The 22,321-nt window shown below is 37.4% G+C and overlaps 1 protein-coding gene across 2 annotated transcripts in view; it reads right to left on the bottom strand.

Annotated features, from left to right (window-relative positions):
* Positions 1–16,371, bottom strand: part of LOC110116446 (peroxisomal (S)-2-hydroxy-acid oxidase) — a 25,840-nt gene extending 9,469 nt beyond the window's left edge. Inside the window, exons 1-8 of one of the 2 annotated variants that reach the window (XM_020850015.2) lie at positions 16,301–16,371; positions 15,940–16,094; positions 12,870–12,994; positions 12,508–12,554; positions 11,446–11,523; positions 11,230–11,354; positions 10,223–10,289; positions 10,086–10,148 (exon numbers count right to left, since the gene is read on the bottom strand). In XM_020850015.2, coding sequence (XP_020705674.1) covers positions 10,086–10,148; positions 10,223–10,289; positions 11,230–11,354; positions 11,446–11,523; positions 12,508–12,554; positions 12,870–12,994; positions 15,940–16,076 — 642 coding nt within the window. In that variant the 5' untranslated portion in view covers positions 16,077–16,094; positions 16,301–16,371. Of the gene's footprint in view, positions 1–10,085; positions 10,149–10,222; positions 10,290–11,229; positions 11,355–11,445; positions 11,524–12,507; positions 12,555–12,869; positions 12,995–15,939; positions 16,096–16,300 lie in introns of those variants that run through there. The other variant, XM_028699556.1, reaches the window with a different exon arrangement.
* Between the last annotated feature and the right edge of the window lie 5,950 nt (positions 16,372–22,321).

Here is a 22,321-nt window from a genome sequence, read left to right as displayed (position 1 = left end):
AACCCAGGCTTTTGAGAGGTTGAAAAATGCCATGATGACGGTTCCAGTGTTAGCTCTTCAAGATTTCAGCCAGATCTTTATAGTGGAGACTGATGCATCAGGGTATGGCTTGGGAGCAATGTTGATGCAAAATCACAGGCCTATAGCATATTTCAATCAGGTGATATCGACTAGGGCTCGGTTGAAGTCAGTATATGAGAGAGAGCTGATGGCCATCATCTTAGCCATTCAGAAATGGCGCCCTTATCTTTTAGGAAGGCACTTCATTGTTCGTACGGATCAGAGGAGTTTGAAATACTTATTGGAGCAATGGATGGTGACTGAGGAATATCAAAGGTAGCTGTCAAAGCTTTTGGGCTATGACTTTGAGATCCAGTATCGACTAGAGGTGGAAAATAAGGCGGCCGACGCCTTATCCAGATGTGTTAGGGAACTTCAGGAGTTAACAGCTTCAGTACCACTGATGGTTAATTGGCGGGGTGCATCAAGGAAGAAATCCTGCAGAGCGAGGAGTTGAAGAAGATTAAGGAAAACTTGAGGAAGGATAGTAGTAGCCATTCGGGGTACTACCTGGAGGGGGAGAGGTTGTTACATCAGGGGAGGTTCGTGATGCCACAAACATCATAACACATTCCCCACTTGCTACAGGAATTTCACGACAGTGCAGTTGGGGGGCATTCAGGAGTACAGAAGACATATAGAAGGCTGGCATCGGAGCTTTATTGGAAGGGGATGTATAAGGATGTTGAAGAGATTGTTGCAATGTGTGAGGTGTGCCAAAGAAATAAATATAAGGCGATGGCACCAGGAGGGCTACTTCAACCATTAGCACTTCCAAACAAAGTGTGGGAGGAAGTGTTTATTGACTTCATTGACGGCCTCCCCCACTCAGAGGGATTCACAATCATTTTTGTAGTGGTGGGCCGACTTAGCAAGTATGCTCATTTTATTCTCTTATGACATCCTTACACTGCAGTATCAGTAGCGGCAGCATTTATCAGGGAAGTGGTGAGATTACATGGGATTCTTGAGTCGATTGTGTCTGATAGAGACAAAATGTTCCTTAGCCAGTTTTGGAGGGAGCTTTTCAGGATGCAGGGCACTATTCTCAAGAGAAGTACCGCCTACCATACATAGACAGACTGACAAACAAAGGTGATGAACCAGAGCTTGAAAACATATTTGAGATGTTTTTCCTCTGAAACACCGTGGATGTGGGCGAAGTGGTTACCTTGGGCCGAGTATGGCAGGGACCCCCCACACCTAGTGCACTATGGGAAGGGAAGCACACCATTTTCTTCAGTTGAGCAGTACTTGGAGGAAAGGGATAAGGTGATGGAAGAGTTGAAGAAGCATCTACTGAGGGCACAACAAATCATGAAAAAGCAGGCTAAGTCACATAGGAGGGACATGCAATTTGAGGCGGGGGAGAAGGTGTTCCTAAAACTACGCCCCTAAAGGCAAAGGACAGTTGCGAGAAGGAAGAATGAGAAGCTGGCTCCAAGATACTTCAGCCCTTATGAGGAGTTAGACATGATCGGAGCAGTGGCGTACCGACTGAAGTTACCACCATTAGCCACCATACACCCAGTTTTCCATGTGTCCCAGTTGAAGAGAGCTCAAGGTGAGCATGCAGTTAGCACAAAACTCCCAGCTACACTGATCGAGGATTTAGAGGTAATGTTAGAACCATTGGAGCTTATAGGAGTGAGATCAGATAAAGAGGAAAACAAAGAAGTACTTATTAGATGGAGAGGCCTTCCCGACTTTGATGCTACTTGGGAGCCATTTAAAAGGATGAAAGACCAATTCCCCTCCTTTCACCTTGAGGACAAGGTGAGTTTTTGAGAGGGGAGTAATGTTACGCCGGCCAAGGAGGGGCCGGCTAGACCGGTCCAGCCTGGACCGGTCCGGGTCTACACCCGGTGGAAGAAACACGGCATAGAGGGGGGCAGAAGTCCAAGGGGGCTCACGTGGGCTTAATGCAAGGGTGGGAGGGAAAATTTTTGAATGCAAGGGTTGTTTAGGTATTTTGTATTTCTCCATTATTATTAATTAGGGGATTAGGAGGGAAGAGGGGGGTATCTTGAATTTGAATTTTTTATTTGAGATCTAGGTTTTCTTGCTTTGGGCTCTTGGCGTTGCCGGAGATTTGGAGAGTTGTTCTTCCTCTCGAATTGAAGAACAATTGTATCTTTGCTGATTTTATTCATCTACTATTGAAATACAAGTCTTTATTTGAGTTTCTCTCAGTTTTCTCGCTTTTTCTCGTTGTCTTCCCTGTGATTGGCTGCTGTCCACTGCTGAAAACAGCAGTTCCTGCTATTTTTTACTCCAATTGTGATTAGGTTTGCTTGCGGACTCAAGTATTCCTTAGGGTTACTTGCGAACTCAAGTATTTCCTATCAAATTGGTATAAGAGCGTTGTCTTGGGACCATCGGCAGCTGAAATTCAGAAATTTCAGCAAGGAACCTTCTTCCGCAAGAGAACTTCTCGACAACCTTGGGAGAGAAGATGGCCGGAAGGAAAGTATAAGTTCTGGAGGGTGAAATCTGCCAACTGAAGACCGATTTGGAAGAAAGAACCGAAGAATTTCAAAATCAATTCGCGTCCATTCATGAAAAGATGGATGGGAGGTTTACTGCATTAGAAGAAATGATGAAGAAGATATTAGAGGGCAAACAAAATCCGACGACATCGAAAGCAAGGGAAGCCACCGGCGACAATGGTAGATGTGGGAACCTGAACCCATTGAGGGGGAGGGAGACTACAGAAGTGGAGATCCTTGATGGGAATAACGGAATGCCTCCGCTAGAACCGCTTTCTAGGGAGGAGATAAGCATGGGCTATGAGAGAAGTGGTGCTGAATTTTTTGGGAGAAGGGGATGAGTTCTACCGTTGAGATGCTGAGGAGGAGAGGAGAAGGGAAGAGTATGAGGAAGGGCAGGGGTACGATCGGCGGAGGGAAGGTCATGACCACTGGGGGGGTTTTCCCTCTCGGGGAATGGGAGGTTATAGAGGAGTTAGGGGAAACGGGGGAGATCCGAGGGTGATGAAATTGAAGATGCCCATCTTTGAGGGCGAGGACGCATATGGCTGGATCTATAAGGTAGAGCGATACTTTGCGGTCAATGGGTTAACAGAGGATGAGAAATTGGCAGCTGCAGGATTGTGTTTGGAAGGGAAAGCATTAGCGTGGTACTAATGACGGGACATGAGGAGGTCCATTCAAAACTGGAGAGAGTACAAGGACCGTCTTCTGGAGCATTTCCGAACCAGTAGGGTAGGAGACTTCTACGAGCAGTTCTTTGCCTTGACTCAGGAGGAGACGGTAGCAGATTACCGTGACAGGTTTGAGTACCTCACGAGCAGGTTGGATCGTCTTTCTAAGACTGCGCTGGAGGAGAACTTCATGAAGGGGCTTAAACTGAATATCAGAGCAGCTGTCAGGGTGATGAGACCATGCGACTTGGGGGAGGCCATGGAGTTGGCACAGCTGGTGGAGGACCAGAAGCACCTGGAGAGGGGAGCTCGTAGCGGTAGCTCTGGAAGATCCTACAGGATAAAGACTACCTTCCTAGCCCCCAAGGGAGCTGCACAGGGAGGACCACGAGAAGCACCAAAGGAGATGACAGGAGGAGGGGGGCCTAGAGGGAATTTTAAGAAGCTGAAGGAGAAGGAGATCCAGGAGAAACGGGCTAAGGGGTTGTACTTCAGGTGCGACGAGAAGTACATGCTAGGACATAGAAGTAAGGACCGAACTCTTCAGGTTTTCACCATCTGTGATGACGAGGAAACTGAGGGAGGTGAGAGCGGGATAGTGGAGGAAGAAGAAGAGAAGCTACATCTGGACGTAGCTGAGGTTTCTCTAAAATCTGTGGTGGGATTCACACCAAATCACACCATGAAAGTGAGGGGAGAAATAGGGGATCAAGAGGTGGTGGTGCTGATTGACGGTGGGGCCACACACAATTTCATCTCTAAGCAAATTGTATATCTGTTAGGAGTGAAATTAGTGGACACGGGAGGATATGGAGTGATGATGGGCACGGGAAGGTGGAGATGGGGAGAGGAATTTGCAGGGGAGTAGTACTGTCCATTCAAGGGATCTAGGTGATGGAGAATTTTTTTTCCCTGAGTTGGGGAGTACTGACGTCATCCTGGGGATGAAATGGCTTCAGACTTTGGGGGAGACCAAAGTCAATTGGGGTGCTCTAAGGATGGAACCGAAGGTGGAAGGATAGAGGATGATGATCCAGGGTGATGCGGGGCTATCTAGGGCAGGAGTATCTCTCGAATCCATGATCAGATCCATACAGGAGGTGGGAGGTGGATATTTAATAGAGCTGCAATGCTTGGAGAGGGTCAGTGTGGGGGAAGAGGGAGACATTCCACCAATGGTGAAACCACTCATATAGCAGTTCAAAGAGGTGCTACAGCCACCATAAGACTTGCTACCCCCCAGAGAGCAGGAACATGCCATCCTTCTGAAGGACGGGGTATCACCGATTAGTGTTCGACCTTACCGCTACCCCCAGATTCAGAAAGATGAAATTGAGAAGCTGATCAGGGAGAGGTTGGAGGCGGGGATTGTCAGACCCAGTGTGAGTCCTTTCTCCAATCATGTCTTACTAGTCAAAAATAATGATGGGAGCTGGAGGTTTTGCGTGGATTATAGGGTGCTAAACAAGGAAACAGTACCAAATAAATTCCCCATTCCGGTGATCGATGAGTTACTAGATGAGTTGAACGGAGCCGTAGTATTTTCCAAGATGGACCTGAAGTCTGACTACCACCAAATCAGAATGAAGGAGGAGGACATATAGAAGATGGAATTCAGAACGCATGAGGGGCACTATGAGTTTTTGGTTATGTCGTTTGGGCTCACTAATGCTCCGGCTACCTTTCAGTCCTTGATGAATAGAGTGTTTCGTTAGCATCTGAGGAAGTTAGTGCTAGTCTTCTTTGATAACATCTCGGTATACAACCGAACGGAGGAGGAACACTTGGAGCACTTGAAGGAGGTTCTTAGGATCCTACAAGCCCATCAGCTGAAGGCTAACCTAAAGAAGTGCAGTTTCGCACAGTCCAGGGTGGAATATTTGGGGATTGTGGTATTTGAAGAGGGAGTGGCGACCGACCAGTCAAAGATTGAGGCAATGCAGAAATGACCACTACCTAAGAACATAAGGGAATTGAGGGGTTTCCTAGGATTTACTAGCTATTACAGAAGGTTTGTGAATGGATACAACACCATCGCCTGGCCCTTGATTGAGTAACTGAAGGACAACTTTCTATGGGGAGAAGCGGGAACCCAGGCTTTTGAGAGGTTGAAGAAAGCTATGACGACAGTTCCAGTGTTAGCTCTTCCAAATTTCAGTCAGATTTTTATAGTGGAGACCGACGCATCAGGATATGGCTTAGGAGCAGTGTTGATGTAGAATCACAGGAATATAGCCTATTTCAGTCAGGTGCTATCGGCCAGCGCTAGATTGAAGTTGGTGTATGAGAGAGAGCTGATGGCCATAGTCTTAGCCATTCAGAAATGGCGCCCTTATCTATTAGGTAGGCATTTCATTGTTCGAACAAATCAGAGGAGTTTGAAATATTTGTTAGAGCAAAGGATGATGACCGAAGAACATCAGAGGTGGCTGTCAAAGCCGTTATGCTATGACTTTGAGATCCAGTATCAGCCTGGGGTGGAAAACAAGGCAGCTGATGCCTTATCCAGGTGTATGGGGGAACTTTAGGAGGTGGCAGTTTCACTACCACTAATGGTTGACTGGTGGGCCATCAAGGAGGAGAGCATGCAGAATGAAGAGTTGAAGAAGATCAGGGAAAGTTTGAAGAAGGACAGTAGCAGCCATTTAGGGTACTATCTAGAGGGAGAGAGGCTATTATACCATTGAAGGTTTGTGATGCCACAAACATCACAATACACATTCCTCGCCTATTGCAGGATTCCACGACAGTGCAGTTGGAGGACATTCAGGAGTACACAAGACATATAAGAGGCTGGCATCGGAGCTCTACTGGAAGGGGATGTATAAGAATGTTGAGGAGATGGTGGCAAGGTGTGAGGTGTGATAGAGAAATAAATACATGACAATGGCGCTAGGAGGGTTACTTCAACCATTAGCACTTCCAAACAGAGTATGGGAGGAAGTGTCTATGGACTTCATCGACGGCTTACCACGCTCAGAAGGATTCACAGTCATCTTAGTCATGGTGGATCGACTCAGTAAGTATGCACACTTTATGCTCCTATGACACCCTTACACTGCAGTATCAGTGGCAACAACATTTATCAGGGAAGTGGTTAGATTACACGAGATTCCAGAATTGATTGTGTCGGATAGAGACAAAGTGTTCCTCAGTCAGTTTTGGAGAGAACTTTTCAGAATGCATGGCACAATTCTCAAGAGAAGCACCGCGTACCATCCACAGACAGACGGACAGACACAAGTGGTTAACCGAAGCTTGGAGACATATTTGAGGTGTTTTGCTTCTGAAACACCACGGAAGTGGGCTAAATGGTTGCCCTGTGCGGAGTACTGGTATAACACTTCGTATCATTCGGCATCCCAAATGACTCCTTTCAAGGTGCTCTATGGAAGAGCCCCCCACACTTAGTACATTATGGGAAGGGAAACACACCCGTCTCTTTAGTCGAACAGTACTTAGAAGAGAGGGATCGAGTGTTGGAAGAGTTAAAGAAATATCTGGAGAGGGCATAACAAATAATGAGAAGCGAGCGGCTACACACAGAAGAGACATACAATATGAAGTGCGGGAGAAAGTGTTCTTGAAGCTAAGGTCCTACAGGTAGAAATCAGTGGCTAGCAAGAGGAACGAGAAACTGGCCCCGAGGTACTTTGGTCCCTATGAGATATTGGGGAAGATTGGAGCAGTGGTGTATCGTCTGAAGTTACCCCCCTCCGCTACTATACATCCGGTGTTCCAACCGGGATTTCTTGCGGTATTTCTGGATCCGTCGGGTTTGAAGTATGCATGCTGGATTTCCATTTTCGTTTCTTCTCCTCTTGTTTCATTCTTACAGAGGTTAACAGTTACCAGCATCAATGACGGAGGATTGGGAAGTGATTTTAGAACCCCTGGAGCTTATGGGGGTAAGATCCGATCAAGAAGGCAATAAGGAAGTATTGATTCAATGGAAGGACCTCCCTGATTTCGACGCGACTTGGGAGCCGTTTGAAAGAGTGAAAGAGCAATTTTCCTCCTTTCACCTTGAGGACTAAGTGAGTTTTTTGGAGGGGAGTAATGTTACGCCGGCCCAAGAGGAAGTTGGTCCAGCCTGGACGAGTCTGGGTCTACACCCGGCGGAAGAAAACAAGAGAGAGGGGGAGCGGAAATCCAAAGGGGGCCCACGTGGGCTGAATGCAAGGGTGGGAGGGAAAATTTTTGAATGCAAGGGTTGTTTAGGTATTTTGTATTTCTTCATTATTGTTAATTAGGGGATTAGGAGGGAAGAGGGGGGTATCTTGAATTTGAATTTTTAATTTGAGATCTAGGTTTTCTTGCTTTTGGCTCTTGGCGTTGCTAGAGATTTGGAGAGTTGTTCTTCCTCTCAAATTGAAGAACAATTGCATCTTTGCTAATTTTATTCATTTACTAGTGAAATACAAGTCTTTATTTGAGTTTCTCTTAGTTTTCTTGCTTTTTCTCACTGTCTTCCTTGTGATTGGCTGCTTTCCACTGCTCAAAACAGCAGTTTTCCTGCTGTTTTCCACTCCGATTGTGATTAGGTTTGCTTGTGGCTTCAAGTATTCCTTAGGGTTACTTGCGAACTCACGTATTTCCTATCAGAATGTCATTTAATATTGCATTTACATGCATATATGTTGTACATGTGCAGTCGAGTGTCCTCCAGCATGTATTTGCTATATACAGAGGATTTCATTCAAGTAATATCATACAATATTATATCTAGATGCAAAAATGCCTCACACCACAATTATATGATGTGCGAACACAAAATACAAAGTGCATAGGCAAATAAACATGACATATGAATATGCGTTGTATACATCTACTACATATGTATAACAATTATATAAATGCATCATGCAAAATGCATTCAACAACATATATTCACATGGGTCTCGATGAGCGTGTCGTAGATATACACGTAATGCCTGAGGATGCTGCGCAGGTTAAAACATGGATTTGAATTCGAACATGATCCTCTACCAGCAAGTAGGCAGAGTCGACAAGGTTTAATCAACAAAAAATGAAATAACTTATGAAAACCATGATGATAGCCAAGTTGATAAAAAATCTCAACTAGATGGGGCTCCAAACATTTAAAATACATCCAAATGCCCATAAAAATTCAAAATTTCAAAAGCACCAAAATTCAAGATATCTAAAAATGAAATGAATCATTAAGCACTTAAAATAAAATCAATCAACCCTCCGCAATAGTTTACCAACAACAACAACATCAAGCCTTTGTCCCACTACGAGGGATCTGCTACATGAATCCTTTTTCGCCATTGTGTCCAGTTAAAAGTCAAATTCTCATTTAAATCTAATAAAGAAATATCATTACTAATATTTTCTAACCAAGTCTTTTTAGGTCTACCTTTATCTTTCTTAACATAATTCAAATCTAATACCTCAACTTTCCTAACCGGATCATTGGAAGGCCTCTGTTTAATGTGACCAAATCACTAAGGCGACTCTCTCTAATCTTATCTTCCACTAGAGCTACTCCAACCTTTTCACAAGGCAAATAAATTTGAAAAATCAATTGGCTTACAAAGAGCAAATGTCTGGTCGAGAATATCACTAGGATTCATTTTCAATATATTTCTTGCCAATAAGGACGTGGTACGTGTACTCTAACTGTTGATTTTACTACCAAATGACACAACAACAATGGTTTCACCACTAAATGGCACCGCGGGTAAACAGTTATGACCGGGTAATTTTGTAGTCAAATGTCACCACTAAATTGTGGTTATATTCAGAGCCCGTATGTTCCCTAACGACTTCAAATCATTGAGCAATGAATCAATAGGATATAATCGATAGGGCACAACGCCCTTTGTTAGTTAAGGTGGATTCAAATTTGTCCTCTTAAACAAATATTTACCCCATATCTACAAGGAACCCTTGGACAACGCAACCCATGACTGCCAACAAGAATCCTTCTATCAGGTTGGGCTGACTACATCCTCTGACTAAGTAGACAAGGGACTATGATGGCCCGAGATGACTGAACCATGGGATCTTGATCAGGTTCATCACCATCCCCCACCATCCTCTTTAAGTATAAGATGGTGAAATTTCCAATTTTCAAATATCTAAATCATGTTGCTACTATATGTTAGATATTTCATATCTGTTTGACGACTAGCCTTGATCGAAACTTCTCTCTCATTCTTAGGAGGGATAATTAACTATAGGAGCTTGCACCTATAGGAAACCAAAACTCATATCATAAAGTCCTCGCAAAATGAGGGAGAAATCTCAGGGTAGTGTCTTATTTAAAATCAAACCTTATAAAAATTTGCCCTGGAACATACTCATTAAAACTCTCCTCGATGAGCCAAAAAAAGAAAAGAGAGGGTTCACGAAGAGGCTGGGGTGCAAATTTTCGAAGCCCGCAAAGACGCCACGGCTGCCCTGCCAACAATCATCTTGATCATTGCTTAAATCAACTCATTTGATATTCAATAAACTAAAAAACATATTTCTAATATATCAAATATATTTAATTTCATATTAAAAATAAATAAAATAAAATAAAAATGATCCCAAATGGCTCTTTAAGTTAATCTAGGTAAATAAATTGTTAATTCTTAGATAAAATCAATAAAAATGTTTATCATGTCAACGCTGAGCTACTTCTGACCATACTATCAAGTTTTTGTTTTCAATTTTTTCTGTCAAATTTTAATTAGATTAAAGGAAATTATATTAAAATACAATGGGCACTATTTTTAGCATAATTTTTTTAACATTCTTACCAACATCATTAAGTTGCAACAAATCAGTACAAAAAACTTTTCTTGCACTAAGCGTACAAGGAAAATATTTCAAATCATATCTATTGTACCTTCCAGCTCAGAGATCGGTCAATTTGATTTGCAAAATAAGAAGCAATCCCAGAATCATTAGTCTGTTCAAAATAGCAAGGGAATAAAAAAATTGATATATACAAAGCCATCGATTTGCATATATAAAGAATTCCACCTTCTCCATTTTGCCAAGGTCTAAGCCCTCAAAGTTCTTGAAGATCAAAGATGAAGGCAAAACAAACCTACATGACAATGTGGCAAAACTGAGATTGCAGAAGAAAACAAAACTTTTGTTTAAAAACCTCGTACTCATATACCATGTTTGATTTGAATGAATTCAAAGAGAGAAAATGAAAAGTAAATGGAAATATAGAGGGAAAGGAATTGATATGAAATTAGTTTTCACCCACTCGCTTAAATGGGGAGAAATGGAGTACAAGTATCTTTTTCCTTTTTTTAGTTGATGTGAAATTTATTTTTTTCTTTAGGAAACACATGAAAATTTCTCGTTTTTCACTAGGATAAGGACAGATTTTTTTTTACATTCTTTCCAATCCTTTCAAACCACATCCCAATGAGATTCATGAATATGAAAATAGCCATGCAATAGATGGTCTTTTTTTTTTTTCTTTTTGTTTATATGCTTTTCTCGTACAAAATCAATGCACTGGATTTATGTGCTTCATCAAGTTAAATGCACGAAATCTTGACTTAGAAAATTAGCATCTTTAATGAGTTTATACCAGTAGCCTATCTACACACACATATGGTCCTAGTAATTATTATTATTATTATTATTATAACTATTCTAGAGATTACATTTTATATAACAATTTCAAGAAAATATGACTATCTTATACTCTGTCATTTATTATTACTGTCATTTTTAAATGTATGGATATAACTTATCACTTTTACAACAACAACGACATCAAACATCTATCCCACTACATGGGGTATAACTTCTCGTTTTTAAAAAACAAAAACTTTTTCCTCCTGCTAAGGAATAAAAAATTGAAAAATAGAGAATTCCTAATCCTAAAATGAAGCTCTCTATTGTCCTTGTTTGAAAATGTTCATATAGGAGTTTTTTTTTTCCCTCATTACGGCTTAATACGCATACATTAGCAATTGACGGAGCAACTGCTGAGTAATTTAGTAGCAAAATTTTCAAGGGCACACCTGTTCTTCACATCAGCTTCTCTGTGACCAAGAACAGGAGTATCAGCTGTAAGGACTAATGCCTTGAAATTAGCCCTCTCAGCTCTTCTAACGAGCTGTGCAACTACATTCCTGTCTTTTAAAACCTAACCATCGATACAAGTTGTGAATAAATGAAAGCTTAATGTTTATAAAATTTATATTTTCGATGCAATTTGTTAGTAAGAGGATGCTTACATAAAGCTGGAAGAAGCGAGTTCCTGGTCCTGTTGAGGAAACTTCTTCAAAACTTGAAGTAGAAAATGTTGATATAGTCTTAAAAAAAAAAAAGAGAAAGCCCATTGTTATTTTCTAGGATGACAAGGCATGGTGATGAAATAGTGACGGAATAAACCATGAATGCACATGCGCAATAAGTAATGCAAATGAAATGTTAATAACATAACTGTATAATGTAATTGCTGGCTAGTTAGGATTATGTCAGGAAATTTCAACATATGCGTAATAAACACAATGCAGAAGTAAACTTCAAGATTTGGTCTTCAACTACTTCTAGAAGCAGGTTTACTGTTAGAAAGGATTATTTCAATAGATATAAAAATTATCTTGACAATAGTGAAAGTCACTCACACCAAAAAAAAAAGAAAAAAAAAACTGCAAAAAATAGCTGAGGAGAGCTAATGAAAGAGCTGGCTTATACTATCAGGTCACCACTCGACCACTCTTGCTCAGATCTAAGCATAGAACTCATGGATGAAGAGTTCAACCTTTTGCAACCATACATTGGCAAAAAGACAAAGTAGAGCGAAGAGAAATATAGAAAATATTTTATTTTATCTGGCATACTTACATTATCCTCATCAACCTATAATATGGAGTAATATTGAAATCGCCACTACAAAAGTTTGGCATGCGCACTCCAAAGGGTTATATCAGTACATGATGCCACCTAATACGGTAGCCAAGTTTTTGTGAACAGCTAATAATTCTTCTGTCAATTATACTATATTCAGCCTCATCTTCTAAAGCCCTGTATAACTAGTCATCGAATTGGTTCAAAAAAAATTTCCATTCACCAATCAAACAAACAGATTATTTGGTTGATTTGATAATTTAGAAAATAATGGATTTCAAGCTTCAGACCAAATAAAATCGACGTAGAATGCAACTTTAGCTTGTGGAAAGTCTACAGATGCTCTTGACGTATTAAGCTTGGTGTTTCTATAGTTCCCACTACCAGAGTAATATAAAATCCACTATGTCAGTTTAAGTATAAATAGTAATTCAATAGAGCCAAACCATAATAGTGCCAGCTGCTGATGCTGCTCTAGCTGTAGCATTCTCTCCTGCAAGACAACAGAGTAAATTTATGATTGAAGACCATAGATTCCTAAAATTTATTGAAATGATGCCAAATTCACATTAAAAGATAATAACAATAGAAAGATATCAATATTTCCATATGAAAATCATACTTCACAGTTATAAGATTCATTAAGAGCTTAGAGCGGCTTAATATTACAGTAATTAGAGAAGTATTTGTTCTTAGACTTTCAATAATAGATACGGGATTACAAAGCTAGTTATAAACCTGAAATGAACTGTTAAAATCAAGCAAACGCATGCACTCATATATAAAACGATAAATCTATGTCATTTACCTTCTGGGTGAGCCATCTTATGCATAGCAGATGGAGCAAGCATGATGGGCATAGAGATCTTGTGACCCAGAACAGTTGTAGTTAGATCAATCCTTGAGACATCAATAAGTATACGCGGGCGAAACCTAGGGAATCAAATAATGTTGCAGCATTATTTTTGCAGAAAGAATGCAAGCTAATAAGGAACATGTCGTACAATTTTGCTGAATTAGAACCCCAATTATCAAAATTTCTTACACCAGGCGATCCAGGCCCTATTCTCAAGATTGGTCACATGAATTGCATTAAAGCAATAGTGCCTCAAAATTAATATTTAATACCCTAAATAAAGTAATTTATCATGCATTATAAACCAAGATATAGTACTGTTTAAGTCGTGCATACATGATTGATACGTCATAAAAAGAAGTGTATCAAAGGTGGAGCCGGGGGATATGTGGATATGGAAGAATTGGGGAGGTTAGGTGGGACGCATCAAAGGATCTAAATGCATCCAGCAAGAGTCACGCCCCCCAGTCGGAGGGACACTAGCCCCAGCCTGAGGAGCACTTGGCCAATGAACAAGAGATGTGCAACAGCATCCCTCTAACGTGTTTGGCGACTTGAGTACAACCACCCCCAAGAATTTTTGGATACCTTTATATCATCCTATTTGATATGATATAATACATTGCAAATATCACATTTTATATGAATTCATATTTTCATATTATAACCCTCTCCCAATAACAAAAGCTTGAATTGGCCATTGATACACAATAAAGAAAGATGGTTTATTTTCTCCTTGTCCCCCTTTTCTCCAAAAGTACCGCATATGCAACAATCCATTCATTTGAGGGGAAGAGAGAGAGAGAGAAAGAGAGAAAAGAAAAAGGAAGCAACAAAATAAGGAGGCCAATTAGCCTCTCAATTTCTTGCTTCATATCTTCCCCTCGCTTTCTCTTTCCCTATCCCTCCACTCTTTTCATCTCTCTCTGTCTCTTCAATCCTCTATTTCTTTACCATCATCTCTCCATTTCTTTTGGCCTTCATGAAATAGCATATACAATACAATTGCGGTTACACCATATGCTATTATGGTTATTGCATTCACCACTAATACATTATTGTGCTTAGTTTATAAATTACTGATTTACCACCAAGGATAATCTGTACAATCATAGACTCTAGCATCGTTACACACATTGTTATTCTATTATGCATGATACACAATTGCATTTACTTCATGTTCCACTAAGATCATTATTGTATACCACCTTGATCATTTTGTCTCTCTTTATCCCTTTTTCTTCCTTGTCATCTCTCTATTTATTACTCTTCTATATTTCTCTGACTCTCTCTATCTATCTTCCTCACTCTCTTATAATTGCTTATTGGAACGGGAATAATACACGAGTAACATAGCCATTTAACTAAAAAAAAAGGATCTTGTATTGCCAATTCAGAAAAAGGAAACTCAGTTTAGCAAACTCAAATCATCGAGCGTTTGGATCAGGAGATGTGAGAAACAGTCCATAAACACTCACACAATAACAATAATTAAAGCAGTGTAATTACATGCTTGAAGAAATACATAATATTTCTCATGTTGACCAAAATCAATGAAAAACTTATTGACACAAATAAACTAGTTAAACTGCTAGCAAAGATTATTGAAGTCAACAATTAAAAATTAAAAGCACAACAGAACTGATCATCACCAGATTATGCCCTAAGCCTAGCCACTGAAAGAAGTCGATGTTCAATGTTTATGGTAACCCATTCTTCTACATTACAATCAGTACATTCATGGGTTCAATGCTCAATTCGTCCCTCTTGACTCAACTAATTCAAAAAAACAAAATAACATTAAGCAAGAAAATGAAAGAGGCGGCAACCACCACACTGGTCTATTTGCGAAGGCAAAAAGGAAACCCTGAAGGTTTGAAAATAGGAAGGTGATGTGATAGCCATTAAAAGTGTTAATGCCACGGTAAATCTTGAGCAAGGTCTACGATTTCCTGCAGTCCCATCTTGTGGTAATTAAATCTTGCTGAAATTATGAAAAGGAGAGGTTCTCAAGAACTATTTTCAATCGAGGGAATGACATTTTTAAATTATGATCCCTGGATTCAATGCTATAGTTCAACTATTATATGACAATCCTAGTAAAAACAATATGCCATTCTTTGACAGCCAAGAATAAATCACTTCCCCAGATTGCTATTAGTTGTGTTGGAAATCCATTTTACACAAATTTCTTTTCAATATTCATTAGCTAAATTTGCAGCAGAAAGATTTTCAAGTCAATATTCATACTGTTACTTCTTTGGTGATACAGATCTGTTTAAAACTTCAAATATATTAGAGATACAATTTAATGGTTTAGATAATTTCCACTTTATTAGAAAGAATCTACAGTTAATTTTGTTCAGGGTCTATCTAGCCTCAAGGCAAGTTGAAAAGCCTTCAGGCTTTTATATTTGGAACATCAATCATTAAAATTTACTTCTTAATTTATTTCTATTTAATTGTGCCACTCTGTTTACTGTTCAAAATGTAATAAACCAAAAGGTTTACACTGCACTGGTGTAATGTTGTTGTTGCTTATATGCACTTATGAGGGACCCCAAAAAGCTTTTACAGCTTCAAGGTAACTATAACAGAATCTACAAGTCATCAGTTTGCAAAAAAAATTATCAGCGCTAAAATAAATAAACTAAAACACCATCATTTACTTAATCAACATAGAGAGGCATTCCACAAAATTTTTATATATTTATATATTTTAACATTTAAATTTTCATATTTAACTATACAACATCCTAATATTTAACTCACATCAAAAGATATGCATGAAAAGATGTATTCCATTTTAGATAAGTTATTGTTAGTGGCATTTTAAATTGGAGTTAACCAATTAAAACTTGAAATCGACTGAAGATCAATAAAAACTCTCGCACGAATTGATTCAAAATCAAGTCAAATTGATTTCAAACAAAGACAAATTTTGATTAATTTTCAGTTTTGATTTTTTCTATCAGTCATAAAACTGAAAGAGATTACAAAATGCATGAAACCAGAAGCTTACAGTATTCTGGAAAATGCTTCCCTGTTCTCCTTAAGAGTCCACTGGTCATCCGCACCAGAAGCATAGTAGTCAAAGACCATTTTTGGCAATTTCTCCTTAGCAGCGGCCTCATACTCCGAAACGTTGGTGATCTCCATGATCGCAGCTTGATCTCACTGACCACACAAACAAAACCAATATGTAAGCATAAATAGATTAGCATACATAATGAAACCCTAATCGTTCTAATCAGCTAAGTTTGGGATAGATATTTCGATGCATGATCCAAAATCATAATCATAAATGAAAGCCGCAGATGACCGCCGATGATGCCCAAGTGAATAAATGCAGGAATAACAGAGGTTTGTTAAGAGAAGCGCACCTAGCCCAGAGAGAGAGAGAGAGAGAGACAGAGAGAGAGAGAAGCAGAGCCACGGCTCGTGCAAGGAGTAATGAACGAAGAAGATGACGTAATGGCGTTCAGGCTAGAACGGCAGTCTCTTAATTTATTGATATATTTTATTTTGAAAATTTTAGATTTCATTGTTATAATAAAATTTATAAATATATGATCAAAGGCAAACAAAAACACCATGCAAATATTCCGCAAAATATTAAACAAACGCCATAACAAAATAAAAATGAGCTCAATATAAAATCATCAAAGTATCGTTTTAACCACCTAAGAATAGATAAATATTCAAATAAAATGAAGAAATATTGCTCAAAAGCTAAAATTATCTTCATGTCATCATACGTGCAAGAAAAATGTGATAGTTTCCGTAAAATTTTTTGATAACGATAGCTTCTGCGTGGCAACAAAAATAATTTTTTATTACAAATTTTTTTAAATTAAAAAAATAATAAGAAAATAATAAGAAAGATGTTCCAAATAAAATCAAATTTATTTAACCAATAGAGAATATATATCATTGCCTTAAAAAGAGTGGAATAGAGCTCCCAATAATTAGTATATAAAAAAAGAATGTCTCCCCTAGATAGAGTGTTAAGAGCTCCCCCAGAAATTATTACTCAAGATTTTGAAAATCAAACTAGATAATGAATCGGAAGAATAAGAGGTTATCGGTCTGATGGTTCGACTGGGGCCGGGGTCAAACTGGATGACATAATAAATATTTATTATATTTAAATATTATACTAATTATAGAATTATTTGTAAGTATATAATAAAATTTGAACATAATCATAATATGAAGAAATTAAAAAATATAACAAATAAATTCAATAAATTTAACATTAAATATATTATTATTATGAGCATCTAACCTCTTTGTAGTCATCACTTGAGAGATAAAATCAAAATTTCTCTTGAGGTCTTATGATTTATATCTGCAATTTGTGAAGTTTTGAAAATAAAATGAATATGAGATAAGTATGGTTTTTGTTTTACTTCTTTTCTTAAAATAACTTTTTAGTACAAAATTTTAATTTTGATATGAAAAAATTGTCTTAAAAAACAGAAAGAAAGTCAAAGCCTTAGGCTTTATTTGGGACAGCTTTGTTATTGCTTCTTAAAACAACTTTTTAGTACAAAAAATTTAAATTTTGTACTAAAATTTTTTTAAAAAAATTGAAAGTCGTCCCAAACGAAACTTCTGTCTCCTAATATGACCAAATTGCTTGCATAAAAGGTCAAAAGTTAGTCAATTTCTTTATGCACCACAAGCCACTTAAATATTTGGCAGTCGAATTTGTTTATTGAATCTAACAGCTCAACCTTTGTCCATCTGCTGCAGATGATATACATTAATATATGCCGTCGCTTTTGGAATAAAGTATATTACCATTCTTCATGAGATCAGATCACATTAATTGTTCCAAAATCTCTTCTGTTGTATGGAATGAGTTGATTAGTTTGATGCTTGAATGAGCCAAAAAGTCTGATGAATTCTCCTCTCTAAGAAATATTATTGATCTTGTAAATCAAATTATTAAGTTCAAGAAGGATGACGTGTATCTTTTAGTTTTCAGACTTATTATTTTAGCATTAACTTTATCAGTTGCTACTATTATAGTGGAGAGAGCTTTTTCTAGAATGAGGATTATCAAACATCAATTGCATAGTAGGAAGAGTGATGATTGACTCGATGGCTATATGGTGCTTTACATTGAAAAAGATTTGTTCGATTTGATTCTCAATGAACTTAAAATGTAACATTATCAAAAAAATATAAAACAAATTAATAAGCTTGTAATAAATTTTCAATTTATCTATCATAATAAAATACAAAATTTTGCTTTGAATTATGTCCTCATTTTTTTAATATTAGTACATTTATATGAAAAGTTTTCCCACCTTAAAATGAAAGACTAGTTCCGCTCCTGTCGGTTAGTGAGGGTACTAATTATTTCAGTGATAAGAGTAGATGTTGTTTCCGAAGAGTTGATGACGCTTTACAACAATCATCAGATGTTGTCGGTGAATATTGGTCTTGATTAATAGAGCTGCAGAATTCTCCTCAATTTATACAACTACCAGCCTATTTATCAAAATTCATCCATGAGAGCTCACTTTTTTTAAAACATCAAAACATTTTGACTTCTTTTCAACATTCTTGACATATTTAACTAAAAATAGTGTTCCCACCTTTTCCTCTCCACATTTCTACTATTTGTCCAGAAAATTTATTATTGATTATGACATTTGAAATTAATTTCTTCAGTTCATTTTTTTTTAAAGAAAGCAGATATCTATTATCCTAATAGAAAGGAAAGCTATTACAAACTAAATGATAGATATACTATCACAATCTTGCTTCAATAAACATGATAAGATTGAAGGAACATTATTACCTAATATAGTCCAATAAAAACTTCTAATAAAGCATAAGTTGCACAACAATCAACAATTTTATTACAATGTCTAGGAATAAAATTAAAAATGACATTTTTAAAGTTATCCAAAAAAGAAAGATCAATATAAATTCTATCAGGTTTCAGAATAGATTTAAAAATTCGCATTAATCTGACAATGTTGAAGTTGTCTCCTTCAATCCAAATGCCATCAGATTCCATCATCAGATAAATCTTCATTTGTGATCTCTGACAATAATACCAATTCCTGCTTTGTTGGATTTACATAAAGAAACATCAACAATGAATTTTATCCAATTTGAAGGTGGACGATGCCAAATTTTATTAAACAGTTGATTCGACTGATTATCATCCCAGTTATCCATAATTAGATCAAAGTGTGGTTTAATAGAAAATGCAAGAACATAAGTTACAATGAAGGATGCAGATAAAATATATTTATTATGCTTCTTATAATTTCTATTTTTCCATGCTTGAAATATTGTAGAGTACTAAATTCTACCTAGTACCACATTATTAGAGCGATAAAAAAGAATTTTTTGGAGAATATCATTAAAAGGATGCAGAACAAAGCTTCCCTTGGATTTAGTTTCAGCTTCTTAATCCAACTGAGGCTTGTGTCTTTATAGTTATTTGAGCAGGAATGCTCCATAACTAATGTAGCTATTGATTTTTCTGAATACTGATACAACATTTCGAATTCATTTTCATTTAAATAGAAGAATTTGTTCAGTTGGGAGAAAAATTCCAAATATTATCACCGTATTTTGCAATGATACATTTGTTGAGTAGAGAATTAGGATTAACAGAAGTTCCAAGCAATGTTTAAAATTGCGTAATCGGGTATTGAGACGTTTTTTGTTCGTGAGACGAGGAGTAAGCCTCAAGGCGTTTTGAGACGTAAACCTCAAAATCAAAAAATTGCGTAAATATAAAATGATAAATTTTGTATATACTATTGAGTAAATAATATATAAAACATAAAAAAGCACAAGATATGAAGTGAAATCAAAATATCCCAATAATAAGACAACAATATTTTTAAAATTTTTAGAGGCGGACGCCTCTCAACCGTAAGGCGAGGCGCGCCTCAGTAAACTTGAAGCGTACACCTCAAATCCTGAACACATTGTGTGGGCTTTGAGGCTTAAAGGGGCGAAATTGTGGAGTCACGCCTCTTATTGTGCAATTTTAAACCATGGTTCCAAGTAAATTTAGCTCTAAGAGGACCTTTCCACTTGGCAGCTAAATGAAAACCCAAACCTCCCATCTTGCTAGGAAGGCAAAGATCATTCTATTTGACATAATGCAAATCTTATCTTCCCTTATCTTTGTGCCATAAAAAAATTTTATAGATCATCAAGAACTCCTTTAGGCACCAATGAGTGAGTAATAAGAAATGTAGGTAAAGAAAGAAGAGAGAATTTAATCAAAACAATCCTTCCAGCTAAAGAAAGATTTCTGCTCCCCCAAGAATTAAGTTTTTCCAACGTGTTCTGCAAGATTTCTTTTGTTTGTTTGACTCTTTGAAGATGTATTAATTATTGTGACCATATATATATATACTTACTTTTACATTTGCACTTTTAGTCTTGAAAAGAAAATACATTAGAAAGATAAGTAATCAATTAGCATGATTGATCTTATTTTATGATGATTAATTGGTCATCATAAACTCAAAGAGATTATGACCCATCTCAATACTAAATTCAATGTGATTGCCTCTTGTATAAAAGTCTGGAATGAAAGATTGAAGGCCATGAAGGACATTTTTGGATACAAAAGAAAATTATAACATTTGCCAAATAAATTAGTCAATGTCATATGTCTATTATGAAGGTTCAATTTTTAGAACATCACTAGAATGAGCAACCATTTCCAATAAATATTTTGGGCATTCATATGTTCCATAGAAGGTTGGAGTTTTTGCCGACTAGTTTAAGCATAATTGGGACATTTTTGCTTGATAAATATAGATGAACATTATTTATTTGTGTTGAAATTTATGTAAGTAATGGTCTTTTTCCATGAACTTTCATAGTAGTTAAGTAAGAATGCAACTAAACTCTGAAAGATTTGATCTTAGTGCTTCCTTTAGGATAAGATTTATGTATCACATCATATAGTCATGTAGGTCTACTTTGTGGATGCAAGAAAAATCATCTATGGGCTAATAATCACCGTTGTTTTAGACACCTCTGCAATAATCTTAAGAAAACCTTGCTAATAATGGCTAATTCTAGTGTTGAATTTCTTTATTAGAAGATGTATTGGGTTGGTGATAATGTTCAAGTATTTGTGGACTATGTAAATTCAACCCCGGCCTCCCCAATTCTTTTCAGGGAGTTTTAATGGATTAAGTTTCGGAATAAATTTTGGGAAGACACATTAGGTTTGTAGATAAGACACTACCCAGAGATTTCACCCTCATTTTGCGAGGACTTTATGATCTGAGTTCTGGTTTGCTATAGTCGCAAGCCCCTATAATTAATTACCTCTCCTGTTAATGAGCGAGAACTTTTGATTAAGGCTAGTTGTCGATCAGATACATAGAAATACATGTATCTAGCATATAGTAGCAGCATGGGCATTTAAAATTTGTATTTAAAGATTTGGCATTTAAAATTGTAAATTTTGTCATCTTGCACTTAAAACGGATGGTGGGGGAATGGATGATGAGCCCATTTAAGATCCCATGGTTACGACATCCCAGGCCATCATAATCACTGGTCTACTTAGTCAGAAGAGGCATTCAACCCAACTTGATAGAAGGATATTTGTCGTCAGTCACAGGTTGCTTCATCCAAGGGTGCCTTATAAATCTGGTGGGGAATATTTACCTAAGGGGACAAATTTAAATCCACCTTAGCTAACGAAGGGCTTTATGCCCTATTAATTATATCCTATTAATTTATATCTGAAGGATTTGATGCAATTGAGGAACATACAGGCTCTGTCCAAAAACTATAATTTAGTCGTGTCATTTGGTGGCAAACCACCCAGTTCAGAGGGCCCCGGTCATAATCATTTACTTGCGGTGCCATTTGGTGATAAAACCACCAGTTAGAGGACATATGCCACATCCTTACTGGCAAGAGACTGTTTAAGAATGAATTATGGTGACATTCTTGACCAAACAGTAGCTCTTTTGTAAGCTGAAGTGTATTTTCAAAATTTTCCACCTCGTCAAACTATTGTGGAGGGTAGATGAATTTTATTTTAAGCACTTTGATGGTTAAATTTCAATTTTAAATGTTTTTTTTAATTTTTTTATTTTTAGAAATTTGAGTTTTCACGAGTATTTGGGTGGAATTTAAATGTTTGGAATTAATCCCTCCGGTTGAGATTTACATTCAACACGGCCATCATCGGGATATCTTATGGGCATTTGTATTTTGCTGATTGAACCTTATCGACTATGTTTGTTATCGACAGAGGATCAGGTTCGTTATTAGTTTTTTTTGGTTGTAAGCCTTGAAGTCCTAATATGAATGTATAAAATAAATATCCCAATCGATGCCACGACTGTATATTCATTTAATGATTTGAATCGTGATGACTCCTATCT

The sequence above is a fragment of the Dendrobium catenatum genome, unplaced genomic scaffold (genome assembly GCF_001605985.2).
Source record: "Dendrobium catenatum unplaced genomic scaffold, ASM160598v2 fragScaff_scaffold_1338, whole genome shotgun sequence".
NCBI classification, from domain to species: Eukaryota; Viridiplantae; Streptophyta; class Magnoliopsida; order Asparagales; family Orchidaceae; genus Dendrobium; species Dendrobium catenatum.
The sequence above is the reverse complement of the archived record's forward strand: the minus strand, read 5'-3'. Positions and strand labels throughout refer to the sequence as shown.